At 34.1% G+C, this 16,952-nt stretch overlaps 1 protein-coding gene across 2 annotated transcripts; it reads right to left on the bottom strand.

Annotated features, from left to right (window-relative positions):
- Positions 1–10,548: 10,548 nt before the first annotated feature.
- On the bottom strand, positions 10,549–13,130 carry LOC111905403 (uncharacterized). 2 transcript variants are annotated; one of them, XM_023901105.3, is made up of 2 exons: positions 12,756–13,130; positions 10,549–12,668 (listed from the first exon to the last, which is right to left on the bottom strand). In XM_023901105.3, exons 1-2 carry the CDS (start codon positions 12,994–12,996, stop codon positions 10,687–10,689), a joined length of 2,223 nt encoding a protein of 740 aa, XP_023756873.1. In that variant the 5' UTR covers positions 12,997–13,130; the 3' UTR covers positions 10,549–10,686. The 2 variants fall into 2 exon arrangements, with proteins under 2 accessions (XP_023756873.1, XP_042751683.1); XM_042895749.1 differs by having other exon boundaries at positions 10,549–12,654; positions 12,756–12,928.
- Between the last annotated feature and the right edge of the window lie 3,822 nt (positions 13,131–16,952).

Genomic DNA, 16,952 nt, shown 5'->3' with positions numbered 1-16,952 from the left:
TAATACTATAATAAATGTAATAATAATTGGATAGCAATTTAATAATGCAACTTTTTTAAGTTAAAATTTTCTAAATTGACGTCTAATTATTTCTTTAGTTTATTTATTTAAATTATTTGCTTAATTAAAAGAGAAATTTCTAACTTCAATATCAAATCTCGTCACATGTTATATATTTACATATGAATAAAACATGTATTAACTATTCTCACAAGTTATATTCATATATCAGTAACACATTTATCCGAATTTTGTTGCAGTTCATTTATTTTTCATATACGAATAAGTAGTTTAAATTTTCAAAACACCTTGTCTTTTATTAACTACTACTTATTCATATATCAATAACAACTAAACTGTAACAAAAATGTGAAAATCTTTTATTCATATATGAATAAAACATATGACAATAGCTAATATATGTTTTATTCATATATGAATATAACATATTAAAAAAGATGTTCCAAAAAATGTATATATTAGGTCATAAAACTTTATTCCGTGTTATATTCATATATGATGATACTTAAACTGTAAAAAAAATTAAGCATACGTTTTTATGTATAAATAAATAATGAATGTACTATAATAAAAAAGTTGATTCATTTTTATTCATTTATGATTAACGGGAGATTAAACTATAAAAAAATTATTTTATCTTAAAACTGTATCAATATGGATGTCTATTTATAGAGATAAAAAATTATGAATTTTGTTATATTTAAAATAATTTTTCGATAAAAATAGCTTCTTCAGAATTAAAAAAACAAAAAAAACTATACATATTAAGGTAATGATTCGATAGTTTAAGAAAACATTTTTGGTTTGAAAACACACATGTACCCATTGACCAATGTGTGTCTGAGATTGACTCCCTAATTCTTAACCTTTTTTTATTAGTTGAACCCTCATATATATATATATATATATATATATATATATATATATATATATATATATATATATATATATATATATATATATATAGAGAGAGAGAGAGAGAGAGAGAGAGAGAGATAGAGAGAGAGAGAGATGAAGAGTGTGTGAGAGAAAGAGAGAAAGAACTAATAAAAGTTTTATCTACAATAAATGTAGGTATCAAATTTCACATATTTGTAGACATACATATATCAAATAGGATTGTCAAAAACAATTGAAAAAAATTATATGCATGTGCATATGCACTTATTTTTAAAAACGTATATATGCACAAAAAAATGAATTTGCTTTAAAAATGCAGTTTTTGGAAAAAATCTTTTTATAAATCTTAATTTCTAAAAAAATAGAAACGGTAATTTCGAAATATAAGGTATATTTTCATTTATTTGAAAAAAAAAACTTTATTTTTAATTCTTTTAGTTTTTTTTTTAATTTTTTAATTTTTTTAAATCAGTGAAATATTTCTTACATTTCTAAATTAATATTTAAAAAAGAACTTTAAAAAAAATGCATTTTAATGCATATTTTTTTTGTAAATGTAGACTTAAAAAAATGTGCATATGCACATACACATTTTAAAAAAATATTTTTAATGCATGTATTTGCATAAGAGTAAACATATACTTATACACATGAATAAATATATCCATATACATATGAATAAGTATATACATTTGCATATGTATAAGAATAAGTATATGTATAAGGCAATTAAATACATTTGATTATTATGTATATGCATATGCATACACATAAGTATATGCATATACAGATGAGTAAATATATGAATATTTATAAATATATGCATATGCATATGAATAAATATATGCATAATAAGAAGTATTTGCAAATGAATAAGATATACTTAAGAATAAGTATATGCATAATAATAAATATATGCATATACATAAGAATCAGTATATGGCATACACTTATTCATAAGTATATACATATACATATGAATAAGTGTATGCATGTGTATATTCATAAGAATAAGTATGTGCATATGAATAAGTATAAGCATATGCATAAAAATATGTGGATGTATAAGGAAATTAAATACAGATGATTATGCTCATGGATATGTATAAGCATAAGAATAAGTATATGATATATATATATATATATATATATATATATATATATATATATATATATATATGTGGATAAGAATATGTATATGCAGAAGGAAATTATATATATATATATATATATATATATATATATATATATATATATATGTAGGCATAAGAATAAGTGTATGGCATACATATTCATAAGTATATACATATACATATGAGTAAGTGTATGCATATGTATATGTATAAGAATAAGTATATGCACTTAAATAAGTATATGGATATGCATAAGAATAAGTAGATGCATAAAGCAGTTAAATAAATTTGATTACTCTTATGTAGATGCATATGGATATGTATATATATAAGAATAATTATACTACATATGAATATGCATAAGAATAAGCATATGTTATTCATAAGTATATGCATATGCATAAGAATACGTATATATATGGATATGAATAAGCATATGCAGTTATATATAAATGTTCATAACAATAATTATATGCATATTCATAGGTATTTGTATACGCATATTAATAACTATATGCATATGCATAAGAATAAGTATAAGAGTATGCATATGAATTTGTATATACATATGCATAAGAATAAGTATATGCATAGTGCCAGTAAATCCATATGATTATGAAAAAAATGCCCTTGTTCTGAGGTCATATGTGTTAGATTTGGTGTTTTAGCCAATCACTAGATTGGTATATAGTTGAATTAAAAGCAAAGTCCTTTTAGGTTGCCCTCAAAACTATTAATTGACTAGAATGGGTTTTAGAGAGAGAGACTAATTTATTGGTTTATTATATGATTAATAAATAATAATAAATAATTTGCTAATATATTATGAGATTTATATATTAATTAGAAATAGTATGATTTAATTAATAATTAATCAAAATTTAATTGGAATTAATTTTGGGAATAATTGGATACAAATCATCAGAGGCATTATATTTTTGGTACTTGTATTTAAGAGCTTTTTGAAGAAGGATTTGGTTGATTATTTGCAATAATAATCAAAAAGTATGTAAACCCTAATCACTTGTAATTTTTTTTATATAGTAGGGTTCCTTTAGGGTTCTTGAATTCATAGATTGTTGTTAACAATAGAGAACATATATCCAAATAGGTTGCATGTGAACTTAAGGGTTAAGTTTTCCCGCCACATGTTTATTTATAACCTATTAAACCCATCAGTAGTATCAGAGCCATATTTTTCTATTTGATTGTGCATAATAGTGAAAAAAAATCAAAACTACAGTTTATAGAAATGAAACCCTACTGGCCATGATTTTCGATTTTGCTAGGGTTTCTTGAAAGCCTAGCCTCACTAACCCTATTTTCGAAAATGAGGGAGCCTCTTTAGGGTTTTATCTTGTTTCCTTAATTATTATTTTAAAGGCCTTAAAATTTGAATAATTTAAACCTGATAATCCTATCCATAATTTCAAAAATTAGAAGGGTTTGGATTAGGATTAATTTGAAGACTTTGATCCTCTTGGGAGGTTGGGCGTTGATGAATAATGTAGAGTAGAACTCAACCTTATATAGAGACACCAACAATACTTCAAACTTGATAAGATGTTAGTCCTGGATTCTTGTAACAATAAGAGCACTCTTAATATCTAAGTCAAATCCCAAGTAATGACTTAAAGATAGTTTGTAAGTATCAACAATTTCTTTTTCTTTCTTAATACTCTTAATAAATAGACATGAGAGGAGAGAAAGGGACAATTTAAAGTTACAATGGGATCAGCAATTTCTTCAAAAGCACCAACCTTAGAAGCTAGTTCTCTTCTCTTTTTATAGACATAACATCCCTTCACAAGTAAGGAGACACCATGCATCAACTATGACAATGTAAAGCATGGGATGTACAAATTAGAAGAAATTACAAGCAAACTCCAACACCCTATTTTCTCTTGGGGTTGTTCATGATTTTAAGCAAGAGAAAGAGAAAGAGTGTGAAATAGTCTTCCAATTTTTTATATAAATCATGTCCTATTTTTATAAAAGCTAAAGCCCTTTTTAGTTTTTATAAAACATGTGATTTTATATATATCATTGTATATGATTTTATTTGATACTTAAAAAATAGAAAATTATTATTTTCATAAAATAATTATTTTCCAATTTATTACAAGAAATATAAATAAAAATAAATATTTATAAAGAACCAAATTCTTATAAATAATATATTTACATAAGGTTTTTGTTAGTATGACTTGTAGAATCATATGTTTTCTAGCAATATGATCATATAATGTTTCATGAGCATAAATATATTTCATCATATGTCCGCCCGCATAGAGGCATGCTGCCAGATGTTAGCGGTGTAGAGCCGGTAACTATAAATAGGCAATTTAAAGGCTACAATTTAAAGTTAACAAAATGCAAAGGCTTTGATTTCTTAGATGATTTTTGACCCACCAAGTTATTAATATATAATTATGTATATTGTTGATAATGCCAAATTCGTACTTTTTTGCTGCCGGAAACCACCCTTGTTCTTCTAACTTTTTTAGTTGAATAAAACGGATCCCACCAATCAATGTCACATTCTCCGCTTAGCTTTATCTTTCCGGAAAATTAGCTCCATCTCCCATCCCCCATATTGAAATTGACCTTTTTGAAGAGCTGTCGAGGTTGATTCCTTAATGGAAAATGGTCGCCATGTTTTTCATCCTATACAACATGCAATATTATTTTTGAATGACAAACCAACCAATGGTGGATTTCGAAGTTGGGTCAAATTTGCTGGAATTAGCGTCTGTGGTTTAGAACTTCAATACTAGACAAGGTTATGATGTTTGATGAACTCCCAATACGAAGGTGAAGTTTCAATGATGAAGTCATGATTTTTTACTCCTAACAAAAACCTAACTTCACTCATATACAAGGTTATGATTGGTCAATGCTCTTTAGGCTATTTATTAAGAAACTAACAAACCTTTATGGAGTTTTGGCAAGATGTAAACAAATGGCATCAACATGTCTAATGAACTTGTGTTGTGTTTTATTTTAATATGAAGTTTGTTGTAATGTTTCACACGTTTTAATTTCAAATGTCTTGTGTTTTTTTTTTTTTAACTTTAAATTTGTTGTCTTTTAATATCAAGTATATTTGTTCTTTGTATTTTAATGAAAATTTTAGCTTTATATGTTAGTTATTATAAAATATTTTTTTGTTTAAAAAAATGTGTTTTATGGCAAAAGTGTCAAACCATACCCTCTAAATGTCAAAATCAAAATTTTGAAAAGGTCTGACAAATCGTAGGTGGCACCATGTCTCTGCCGAAAAGGTGTGACAAAAGTGGCACTATTTGCTAAAATTCCAAACTTCGTCTTATTAAATATTATTATATATTGATGGATAATTGTTGATTGGGATGTATTTATCCTTTTCTATTGTTTAGGTCTAGTTCGTTGTTTTCTGTATCAGTATTTAAACTTCTTGTTTCTCACCTTAGGTGATTATCAATCAATAACGGAATGTTTCTTTGATACCATCGGAATTTTAGATGGTATCAGAGGAGGTTTTAAAATCTTAATCTTGAAGAATGACAGGAAGCAGCGGACCAAAAGAGGATTCGAGTTCAGGGGAGAATTCAGGAACGGGAATCGATCATAGTTCCCCCTTTCTATCTTCACCCTTCTGATTTCCCTAAGCAACTACATGTGAACGAGGTGCTCACAGATAACAATTATGTCGATTGGTCACAAGAGATGGAGAACTTTCTCTTTGCAAGAACAAATTCGAGTTTATCGATGGGACGATCAAGAAACCTGAAAAGGGATCTGCAGACTACATGCCTTGGATGCGGTGTGATGCGATGCTGAAGGGCTGGCTCACTACATCCATGGAGAAGAACATACACAACAACGTAAAATATGTGAGTATTGTGTCCGAGATGTGGTCAGATTTACGTGAAAGATTCGGAAAAGAAAGCTCACCTAAGGCATACGAGCTGAAGCAGAAAATAGCGGTTGTTCGACAGGATGGGTCATCTGTGTCTACCTACTTCATTAATCTCCGGTCACTTTGGGACGAAGCTACTTCTGTGCATCCTTTTCGCAGATGCTTGTGTAAAGGTTGTTCATGTGATATTGGAAAAAGACTGAATGAGTTACAAGAGAAAGAACGATTACATCAGTTTCTTATGGGGTTGGATTCCGAATTCAATGTGATCAAAACCCAAATTTTAGCCACCAAACCCACTCCCAACTTAAGTGCAGCCTATCACTTGGTTGCCGAAGATGAAAGACAAAGGATGATTTCCACTAAAAAAAGAAATCAGCCCAAATCCGTTGCCTTCAAGGCGTTTCAAAGAAGAGAGGGAAGCTTCAATAAAGAAAGGAACTATCAAAAGATTGCCAAAGATAACAGAGAGACAAAGGAAAATGAAACTTGCACTTTTTGTAGGAGGAATGGTCATAAGAAGGAAGGGTGCTTTAAATTGGTTGGATACCCAAAATGGTGGCCTGGAAAAAAAGAGAAAGGAAAACCCAAGACGGTTGCATGTGCGGAACCTTGTGCTAGCCCAATACCGGAACTCACCAACGAACAATATCAGATGTTCGTGAAACATTTTTCTGGTACAAGCAACGATGAGGTAAAAGGACGCGTTGCTAACATGGCAGGTAAAGAAACATATAAAGGTGACTGGATCATTGATTCAGGTTGTACCGAAACCATAACTTATTTGCCAGATTTATTGGAAAACAAGAAAAGAACCTTTTTTGAGTCTCCGGTTGTTATACCCAATGAGGAGTCTATTCCCGTTAACGGGAAGGGAGATTGTACTCTCCCATGGGGAGCAAAAGTTAACGGTGTCTTGTGTGTCCCCAATTTCAAATTCAACCTACTTTCTGTCAGTCGCATTAGAAAAGATCTTCAATGTGCTGTAACATTCTTTCCTGATTTTTGTGTGATGCAGGGGTTACAAACGAGGAACTTGATTGGTGCGGGGAGATGTGATGGTGGATTGTATCGAATGGGGATGATCAAGGAAAGGAAAACCATGGTAACTGTTGCAGACACTTGGCATAAAAGATTGGGTCACACCTCTAACGAAAAGCTATCTAGAATTGAGTTGGTTAAAGATAATTCCATTGTTCTTAGTAATGAAGTTTGTGATTCATGTGCTAAAGCTAAACTTACTCGAACACCTTTTCCAATTAGTTTTATTAAAACAAAATAAGTCTTTGATTTAATTCGGTGTGACATATGGGGTGGATATCGCATACCATCCTACACGAAAGCTAATTACTTTCTTACTATAGTTGATGATTTTAGTAGGGTTGTGTGGGTTTTTCTTATCAAACATAAGAGTGATGCTAGAAATTGTCTCATTGATTTTCATAAAATGATACAAGTACAATTTGGGAAGAATATAAAAAGATTTAGGTGTGATAACGGTGGAGAGTTCACTTTTAATTTTATGTTGGAATTTTATAAGGAAAAGGGAATTTTATTAGAAACAACATGTCCTCACACACCGCAGCAAAACGGTGTTGTTGAAAGAAAACATATACACTTGATGGAGACAGCTTGAGCCATACAATTTGAAGCCAATCTTCCCAAAAGATTTTGGGGAGAATGTATTCTCATAGCTGCGTACATCATAAACCGCCTCCCTTCTAAAGTCATTAAGAACAAGACTCCTTATGAAGTCATTTGGAACAAAAAACCTCAATACGACTATATGAAAGTGTTTGGTTGTCTCGTGTATTATAAAAACCACAACACAAATGGAGACAAATTCGAGAAAAGAGGAAAACCTGGGATTTTCTTAGGATATCCACAAGGAACTAAAGGATACAAAGTGTATGATATTGAAGATAAGAAAATGGTCGTTAGTAGGGACGTAATATTTTGTGAAAACATCCTTCCTCTAAAAAACAACAAGGCTGAACACTACAACACGGGTGACGAACCAACTAAATATTATGATGATGTTTGTCATAAGAGCCATCATCATGATTAGCTCCTTGAACAGCCTCCTACCACAGATCCGGCCCAGGACGATCAAGATAGTTCTGGTCCTGCTGACCTTCAAGACGAAAATCAAAATGAGGAAGCCCAACTCGATAACAACGACCTACAATCCCAGGTTGAGTCCACTGGTTTCACAAACAAAGATGAAATCGCTGATGAGACAGAGAATCATAACGGTTCAAGAAGTGTCAGAACCAAATCTCAGCCTCAACGACTCCAAGATTATTATGTAAAGGTGCCCCCTTCGAACAATCACCAGCAATCCAACTCTAATCAAGTTGCCTCAACGGTACACCAAATTTCTAATTTTGTTTCTTATGATAGTTTTTCTAAGAATCATAAAGATTATCTGACGGCCATTACTTTAAATAATGAGCCAAAAACTTTTAAACAAGCTTCATAGGATAAACGTTGGAGGCAAGCCATGCAACAAGAAATCTGTGCTCTCGAGAACAATGGGACGTGGACTCTTACTGAACTTCCTAAAGGAAAGCGAGCAATTGATTCAAAATGGGTGTACAAGATCAAGTACAAGCCAACCGGAGAGGTGGAACGGTTTAAAGCGCGACTTGTTGCAAAAGGTTTTACACAGATGGAAGGCGTTGATTATCATGACATTTTTGCTCCGGTTGCCAAATTAGTCACCATGCGTACTCTATTAACAATTGCTGCTAAGAAGAACTGGTTTATACAACAGCTTGATGTCAACAATGCTTTCTTGCATGGAGATCTAGATGAAGAAGTGTACATGAAGGTTTCCCAAGGTTTTTCCAAAACAAATGATTCTCGAGTCCGTTGTCTACAAAAATCTCTTTATGGCTTAAAGCAAGCCTCTCGTAACTGGTACCACAAGTTGTCCAAGTTTCTCCTCAGCATAACATTTCGCCAGTCCAAAGCCGATCATTTGTTTTTTTTTTTTTTTTTTTTTTTTTTTTTTTTTTTTTTTGCAAAATCAAGATGTAATTTACACAACCATCCTGATTTATGTTACGTATGTTGTTAACTTATTGAGTCAGTTTGTATCCGATCCTCGCGAAAGTCACATGCATGGAGTTACACGGGTACTCCGATATTTGAAGGGAACCGTAGGTCATGGGATTTTCTACCTCACAAAGGTGAACCGGTTTTGACAGCCTTCTGTGATTCTGATTGGCTTGGTTGTCCATACACAAGACGGTCACGTACAGGATACTTACTCTTATTTGGTGGTGCCCTCATTTCCTGGAAAACCAAAAAGCAATCTGTGGTCTCTCGTTCCTCAGCTGAAGCTTAGTATCGTGCAATGGCGTCGACAGTTAGTGAAATTCTATGGGTGAGGTGGCTTCTCAAGGATCTACAAGTCGTAGTTGATAAACCCACGAGTCTTTTCTGTGATAACCAGGCAGCTCGCCATATTGCAAGCAATCCAGTTTTCCACGAGCGAACAAAACATGTTGAAATGGATTGTTTTTTCGTTCGTGAACGAGTTACTTCTCGTGAGATTGCCTTGTTGAAGATCGACAACAAACTCCAGTTTCTACATGGCAAGATGGGCATTGTCAACTTGCATGCTCCATCTTGAGGGTGAGTATTAGATATTATTATATATTGATGGATAATTGTTCATTGGGATGTATTTATCTTTTCCTATTGTTTAGGTCTAGTTCGTTGTTTTCTGATATCAGTATTTAAACTTCTTGTTTCTCACCTTAGGTGATTATCAATCAATAACTGGAATGTTTCTTTGATACCATTGGAATTTTAGACATCTTGTTCAAGGTTTTAGTGATCTGCTGAAAATGTGTACAGACTAGGTGAAATTTGCAAGTTCTTGAGGTATCACCGGTAAGGTTATTGAATTCAAGATGAATGTTTTGAAAGGATTGGCGTTGATCAAAGGAGGAAGACAGTTGACCTCGAAGCATGTCATCACCAAGGGAAACAATGGTCAAACTTTTCAACTACTACAATATTTTTAATACTACGTTATTTTTTTATTTTTATTTTTTGAATGAGTTCCATGTCAGCACTTTGAACGGGTTCAAGCTTGTAGCAACTTCTAAATTTCTAACATCCACCAATTATTCAAAATCTTGATCCCTTACTCAATCATCTTGATTTCATGTTCGTTAAGGGTGTTTATGGTTTCAACTTGGGAGTTTTCGACTTTTTGTTTCAAGTCAGTTTATCGTCAAGTCTCTGGTTTTGAAATTTTGATAGGATTGATTTCCAATTTAAGGGTGTTACACTTATCAAGAAAAAGAAGTATGGAAAATGAGATATCAGTGTGGGACATTCCAAAACAACCAATCCACTACTAAATGCACATAAACCTAGCTAGCTCTCATAATGAGGAGCAATGTTCTAAAACTACACCTGACAAGTACTTGTCAAGTTTGGAAATTAACTAAAAACACAAACTCAACATTCTTTGTGAATGCTAATGATGCAGACTCGGTGAAGGTGCTTGGCCTCTCAATCTAGAATACTTTTCTTCTAGGTGGAGGGTGCTACCGGTGAATAATACATTGGCTATTTGGCTACTAGTTTCTGTTCATATTCAAGTCTTAAAACAAGCATAAAAGGAAATTACATTAACTTTCACGAATTGAAAAGAAATTACAACAAATCTTTATCAAACAAACTTGGTTATTTGAAGTACAGTAGTGTTTATTAAGGAAAGGGATGGTTTAAGTAAGAACACCACTTGTCAATAAATGGCAACTCATCTGGATTCAAGCTTGGAAGTTCACGATCTTGGAGGGAGTTGATTATCTGTGTAGTCTGACCGAGAAGTTGGGCTGCAGCATGCACATTCATCTCCCTTTTTTCTATGGCACTTGTGTGGCATTTCATTAATATGACTTGGGGTAAGTTGGTGAGACATGCTGCCAATATATCAGCAATCATTGATGATAACACTTCAAATAGTTCCTCTTGGCTAACTTGGTCAATGTTCTCGTGGTAGGAGAGTAGGATGGTTTCGGTGATACGAAACATTGAATTGGCACAAATAGAACTGACTTTGGAATTATGGTTTCGGCCTCGAATATCTGTACTTTCCACCTCAATGACCATGCTTTTAGCTGTATCTCTCAACCATTGAAGAATCTGCCTTGGTATATTCACTTTAGGCTTAGGTTTTGGCAGCTTGTTTCCTAACCACTTGTGGTAGACTTCAACTTCAAGCCACAAAGTTTTAGCTGCCTTTTGAATGATTACATGATCATCAGTAGCATTGAGACTTTCTTCCACAAGTGTGACATATACAAGACCTTCACTCACACCACTCAGCAAGCTATCAACTATGTTCTTTTCCATGTTAGGAAGAGACATGGCAATGGTTGTTAGAGTTATCAATGGCAAGCTCCAACAATTGATATATTCTTCTGAATGTAAAAGTGGAACATGATGGCTATCAAACTTTCCAACTCCTTCAAATCCTCCAGATCGTGCCAATAGCTTCATAAGATTGTTGGGTTGTTGTTTTTCTGCTTTTCGGATTAAGTGGTTCACAGATTTTAACATGCCTTTCAATGTTCTCTTAGCAAACTCAATGTCGTCTTGGAGTTGCAAAACATACCCGCTAAGATCTTTATCTATTCTTAGATGCTCCTTAGGCTTTTTTCTCAGAACAAGACATGAGGTGCTAAACAGGGTTTCTAACCATTTACAATAACGGATACAATACACAGCACATATCACAACGAAAAATGGAACCACTGCTATGATCTTGCATGCTACCACGACTGTCATCTGAAACCCTATACAAATATTGAGAATTAGGGTTTTGAGGTTCTCCATGAAAATTTTGCATTTGCGGCTACTGGATGGGAATGATATGCTACTCTGTTTCCAATCATACAAGTTCCGAGTCCAATAGCTCTCTACGTTACACACGTTAAGATGATTCCAAATCCATTTTATCGACACCTTAAAGCTTAAGGCTGAAAAACATCTAGAAAGTGGGGCAATTGTACCCACTACGATTCCGAAAAATTGGATAATGAGAATTACTGGCATTGACCACATATAATCCGACTTATAGTCCCGAAGATCGTCAACATAAAAAAGTAGAAGAAGAATGTGTAAGACAACGCTTGAAGCACATATTACCGCTGAAGCAGAGGTTGTAGCAGAGCAAGTTGTCATGAATTGGGGGCTTCCTGTTCCTGCCATGATCCAGTAATAGCTCACATGCCGCTTTAGCTTCTCAATAGTTGATATTCCTGGTTGTTTCAACTCTTCATCCTTTAAAACCTTTTGATGTGTAGCTTGGAATTTTGATTCTAGAATCTGTTTGGACATCAGAATTGCTAAAGATGAACATACGTATATTATGAGCAACATGAGTAACATACCCACATAAATGGCTGCTGTAAATCTGTTGTGTCTTTCAGGTACGTAAGATGGTAAACTTTTTACATAACCATGAAGGTTATACCCCGCACCATCATCTACTACATGATAGAAGAGAACTCCAGTGTTTAGTTGAATGCAAATATTCACAACCAAGGTAATAACCAGAACAGCCAAAGCTATGATGTTTGAGACAAGTTCTTTGCTGTTCATGGTTGCTAGAGAAGGCAATAAATTAGCCATCATGGTGCACATAAAGCCCAAGCTTCCCAGCTTTGTAACCTGGTCCATACAACCTGGCATTAGATTAGTTAGATCCATGGGTAGCTTTATTGCAACAGCTATCACTGTAAGAGAAGCAGCGTTCAGAGTGAAATATTTACACGGAAACCAGAGCTTTTTCTTCCCGAAACCATGTAATAAATCAGCCACCATTGCAAAGATGCAAAACAAAGATGCTAATGCGATATACATCCCAATCCACGGCATTGGTTTGCTGTACCTGTTTTGCTGATCCGCCTCATATGATGAAATCCACAAGTGAGCCAGGTATTCTGCTGTGTTATTGTTCAACGACGCAACACCATCAACAAGTTTGAAATAATCGTTAAAGTTGTAATTCATGATTATGTTTGTTCAAGGGAAAGGAAGTGGTGGTATGCGATAGATATGTCACATGGGGTGTAAGGAGATGCGAAGTGCAGAATTTGGGTTGTTTCTCCGAATCGTATGAATGAATCTAAAAAGGAAAATCAAACATTCATGATTACAATCATTGACTTGATCCCTTTCATGAAACTTCCATATAGTTGCCGGAAAAGACTTTTTAAAACCATGTTATCATGAGAAAGGGCCCATTTGAATTTCAGTTTTAATATAATATAAAGGGTGCTGATTTTTCCACATAGTGCTTTGATTATCCATGCTTGGACACTTATACCGCTCAACCCATTTTTGTTTTTATTCTTATATTGAAGAGAGAAAAAATAATTTGTTTCCAAAACAGCTTTGATTTCCTGTTGCATCTCCGATTCAATCAATTCAATAATTTCCATGGAACTTTCTTCGGCCGTTGCGTCTTCATCGATTCAAACAGTAAGTGAACTAGGAGAATATGAAGTACTCATGTTTGGATATGTCAACCATATCAGTGAACCGAAGTAAAGATTGAGGCAAGTAGAAGTAATCACATAAATTTGGTGTAAAAACGCAATATTGGCCATCTAATTAAGGATTCAAATGTGAATTAAAATTGGACTCTTGGCTTTCATAATCATATTATTATCATGTGTGACCAGAATCATTGTAAACTGATTTGATCATTCTTGTTTTGTTTTGGCGGAGACCACCACTGGTGCTTTTGGTTTCTTGTTTTGATATAGTGACCAGCAGCAACTCTTTTACTGCTTCTTTTTCTTGAACTCCTCAAAGATCCAAATGCATATGATTGTAGGTGTGTGTGTGTGTGAACCATTCTGTGTGGATGTGTTCAATATTGATTTGTAAGTGTTTGTGTGTGAACCATTATGTGTGAGTGTGTTCAATATCAATTTGTAAAAACCATGGATTGCACAGGCTGATTAAAAAAAATAAAATATTAAAATGTAAATAATAACTATTTTTTTAAAATAAAATTTTGAAACAAGGAATGAAATTTTGAAATAAGAAACATATTAATTGCAATTTAGTATGATATTTATTGCATCTGATAGTTTACATACAAAAGCATAAGTATTATTTGGCTTTTTTATTTTAAAATTTGAAAAAAACAATAAATTGACATGTGGATATTATTTATTTAAAATATATCACAAAATGATAAGTGTCAAAACTCATTAGAGACTGACATGTGACAAAATTATCTTCATGTAGACTAGATGTGAGACCCGTGTATTACACAAGTTTATTAAAGGACCAAAAGTAACGTTATGAGCAAAAAAAAGATCATTCACATAAGTTTTGGTAACCACAAAGACCATGTTCATAAAAAAAAAATTAAGTAATGACTGAGTTTATGACTTTTAGTAAACCATATGGACCATTTATGTAATTTGGTCTTAATTAATTTGTCTAATAAAATTAGTTAATATGAATTCACAAATGTAATGTACTATCTACATTAATATACATATATATTAATTAATATATTAATGGAAACAGGAATTCACAAATAGAAAGTTATTATGTGCATTAATTAAGCTATTAATTTAACGACCCAATTTTCACGACCAAAAATTTCATTTTTAATTAAATACTTCGCAAAACATTTGTAAATAAACATCGGGTGATCATATCATTTCATGAAACACATTTCGTGTCTGAAAACCAAAACATAAAATCAGCTATAATGTCAGAGTACAAATCCCAGAATAAACTCATAGTGCAGAAAACAAGGTGTGTGTATGATGTGCCACTACCGCGTCAGCTCCTTCCCCTTCGCTGAAGAGGTACCTGAAACCAAACTGAAAACTATAAGCACGAAGCTTAGTGAGTTCCCCCATCGTACCACATACCATACAATCATATATCATACATACTATCAGGCAATTCTGGGGTGCTCGACCTACCCAATACGGCCATTCTGGGGTGCCGACCTACCCATGCAGGCATTCTGGGGTGCCGACCTACCCATGCGGGCATTCTGGGGTGCCGTCCTACCCGAGTCAAGCCATTCTGGGGTGCTGATCGACCCATGTCAAGCTGTTCTGGGGTGCTGACTATCCTTCGGTCCTAACAACCGAACCTTGGGGACTATTCCACCCCCTACTACTACTACTACTACTATCACATATCATAGCATAACTGATTGTCAGACATATCTGGGGTGTCTGAACTACCCTTCGGTCCTAACAACCAAACCTTGGGGACTGTTCCCCTCATACTACCTCTAACACATATAACAGATCATGTTAGCATATACACATAACATCACATACTATCAGACGTATCTGGGGTGTCTGTCTACCCTTCGGTCCTAACAACCGAACTCTACTACTATCACATATAACATATCATGCTAGCATATAATATATCAGGTAGTAGCAAACCTAGATGAATATCACAAAGACAATCATCTAACATACAACTCCTATTGGTGGGCCGGTATTGGCCGTAGACCCACTGCAACTTACCTCGTAGTAGCTGCTGATCTGCGTGGGAACTGTCTGTCTGCTACGGCTGCTGCTCTGGAAATCCTCCGGCTGTAATTCCCACAAAACACTCAATCAAATACTGCTAACTGCCCTTGGCGTAAAATGACCATTTTACCCCTGACCAAGTCAAAGTCAAAGTTAACTACCAGTTGACCCGACTTGCCGAGTCCATATCCTTCCATTTGTCCTTATACCCATCTCTACTCGTCGAGTGAGGCGATGACTCGACGAGTTTTCCTTCCAAATGAACATCGACTGAATCTTCATCCAACTCGCCGAGTTATATGAACAACTCGTCGAGTTCATCTTCAACTGACAAACAGGTCATGTCCTTGACTCGCCGAGTTATATGAACAACTCGTCGAGTTCATCATCATCCATAAGAAGATTGCCTTGGACTCGTCGAGTATGCTCATGTACTCGCCGAGTGCCATGAATATCCAGAACAATGGCTTAGTCCAGAATGTTGGGTCACTTCCTGAGACTCCCTAAAACCACTCCACACTCAACTGGGTCCTATTTGACCCTCAACTGATTTGGGACTCAAGCTTGGACTCGCCGAGTCTATCTCATGTTCTCACTAGATCTTCGTTTTTTGATGTACAACTCTTGATCAAAGGATAGATCTATGCTCCTAGGACCATTCTAGCACGTAAAGTTACAACCTTTACGTGCTTGCATGGGACTTTAAACTCAAAAGGTCCTAAAACAAGCCCTTGAGTTACATGGAGCCTTTCTTGGGTGGAAAAGCACCCCCTTTCTGCTTTGTGACCCCTCAAGGGTCCTAGATCTGCACCCTCATCCCCAACCATTCTTGCATTCATGGTTCGCTAGCTAAAATGGCTCATAAAGCCCTAAAACTCCACAAAATGGGATCTAGCATTTGGAAGATTAAGGTACAGACTTTTTACCTTGAATGAGCTGTAAATGATGCACCAATACAGATCCCCTTCAGTCCTTTCTTGTTCCTTCAAGATTCTCTTCCTACCTTGGATCACAAGCACACCAAAAACTCTTCAAATGCTCTAATTTGCTTCAACAACGGCTAGGGTTTGCTATGGAGGTTCTCTGGGAGTAAATGGGATGAAGGAGGCTGAGTTAAAGTGTTTAAATAGGGTGCAAACCCTCGGATTAGGGTTTTTGTCCAGACATGGTCTACTCGCCGAGTCTATAGCTTAAACCTCGCGTCTTATCCCACTTCTACTCAACGAGTTGGTCCTTCAACTCACCGAGTCCAAGGCCAAAAATGCAATTATTTAAAGAGTTAATTACAAAGAATACGTACCAAGAACTAGGTGCTACAATTAATAAAATTAATTAGTATGATGTAACATTTAATAGGTGAAATTTGAACAAAAAAGAAAAAAAAATGATAAAATTGACAAATGAATATTAAATAATTCAAAAAAATCTAAAAAATGACAAGTG

The sequence above is a fragment of the Lactuca sativa genome, chromosome 6 (genome assembly GCF_002870075.4).
Source record: "Lactuca sativa cultivar Salinas chromosome 6, Lsat_Salinas_v11, whole genome shotgun sequence".
Lineage (NCBI taxonomy): Eukaryota > Viridiplantae > Streptophyta > Magnoliopsida > Asterales > Asteraceae > Lactuca > Lactuca sativa.
This window is presented reverse-complemented; position numbering and strand designations above follow the sequence as displayed.

Bases quoted from the DNA above. Each gene is read 5' to 3' on its own strand.
- LOC111905403 (XM_023901105.3), bottom strand. From the start codon at position 12,996: ATGAATTACAACTTTAACGATTATTTCAAACTTGTTGATGGTGTTGCG. The intron at 12,669-12,755 runs GTAAATATTTCA...ATCTAATGCCAG, and splicing joins GAAAAAGCTCTGGTTTCCGT to GTTGTATGGACCAGGTTACA.